At 44.9% G+C, this 1,151-nt stretch overlaps 1 protein-coding gene across 1 annotated transcript in view; it reads left to right on the forward strand.

The window, feature by feature from the left end:
* Positions 1-1,151, forward strand: part of ZFYVE26 (zinc finger FYVE-type containing 26) — a 61,540-nt gene that overhangs the window by 6,068 nt on the left and 54,321 nt on the right. Inside the window, 1 exon segment of the mRNA XM_019641274.1 lies at positions 281-599. Within this exon segment, the coding sequence (XP_019496819.1) occupies positions 281-599 (319 nt within the window).

A 1,151-nucleotide genomic window follows, 5' to 3' on the forward strand; every position in this document is an offset into this window, starting at 1 on the left:
GCCCTTACCCAAAGTAAAGCAGAGAAGCTTGTGTCACTTCTTAGATAAGAGGAGGACAGAGATTGGGAAGCTGCATCTGCAGGCCCTCTCTAGACCCTACAGATCAAAAAGGCCCTTTCTCGACAAGTAGAGCTGACTTGATGGATGTACTTCCCTGAGGGTAAATAAATGCTCTACTCTATTCCAGACGAGCCAAAACTTAGTGTTAGGGGAAGTGAAACCTGTGGTGTTATGGACCAGAGAGAAAAAGAAAGTGGGAATTGAAATTGGTCTTTCTCAGAGCAATTGTATAACCTGCCTCCCCTTCCATCCTCCCATCTTTTCCCTTTCAGCAACCCCATACCAAAGAGAGACCTCTTGTGTCATTTACATGGTGGAGACAGCCACTCAGTGCTCTACTCTCTCCATCACCTTACAAACCTTCCAGCCCTCAGGGAGGAAGATGTTCTCAAGCTCTTACAGAAGGTGACAGCCAGGGATCTCCAGCAAGAGCATGGTGAGTTGGTGATGAAGTGACTTGGGCAAGGTTTCCTCTTAGGACAATCTTACCCAAGTTTCTTTCAGCACAGGATTTATCTAGATGAATTCTGTCAAAATGGGTGGTCTACCAGGTGCCTTCTAAAAGAGTGCTGTTTGCCCCAGTGAGATTATGGGATATCGGAACACGCCTCCCCTTTCTTGGTGGGGTGTAGGGAATCCTATCAAAACAGTCCCATAGGAACCTTTGTCCTTGTGGAACTATCTCATCAGTCAGTAGCATATCCTTGCCCCAATGAAACAATTAGGAAGTGCCCCCTGAATTCACAGCGTTGTCATTGGCAGTATTTATGCAAATTTTTGGTGAGTCTCTCCATTCTTCATAAGCTTTCTCAGAGCACATTGTGTGCCTGCCTTCTCTCCCATATCTTCTTTATACTCTTTTGAACAGATAAAGAGGTTTAGAGGAAAGACTTGCCTGAAACAATAGCAACGCCTTGTTTTAACCTTAGATCTTTGCTTAAAATTCAAGTCCCCATTAACAAGCTTTTTGGCTCTCAAAAATCATGTCACGGTGTAGTCACAACCTGCCACACAGGCCCGGGACACTTAGCTTTGAGAGAAACAAATGTCTGCATATGGCAGTAGATGTTGGTTAGCCTAGATAGTGCCTT

Source organism: Hipposideros armiger, unplaced genomic scaffold, assembly GCF_001890085.2.
Source record: "Hipposideros armiger isolate ML-2016 unplaced genomic scaffold, ASM189008v1 scaffold_59, whole genome shotgun sequence".
NCBI lineage: Eukaryota > Metazoa > Chordata > Mammalia > Chiroptera > Hipposideridae > Hipposideros > Hipposideros armiger.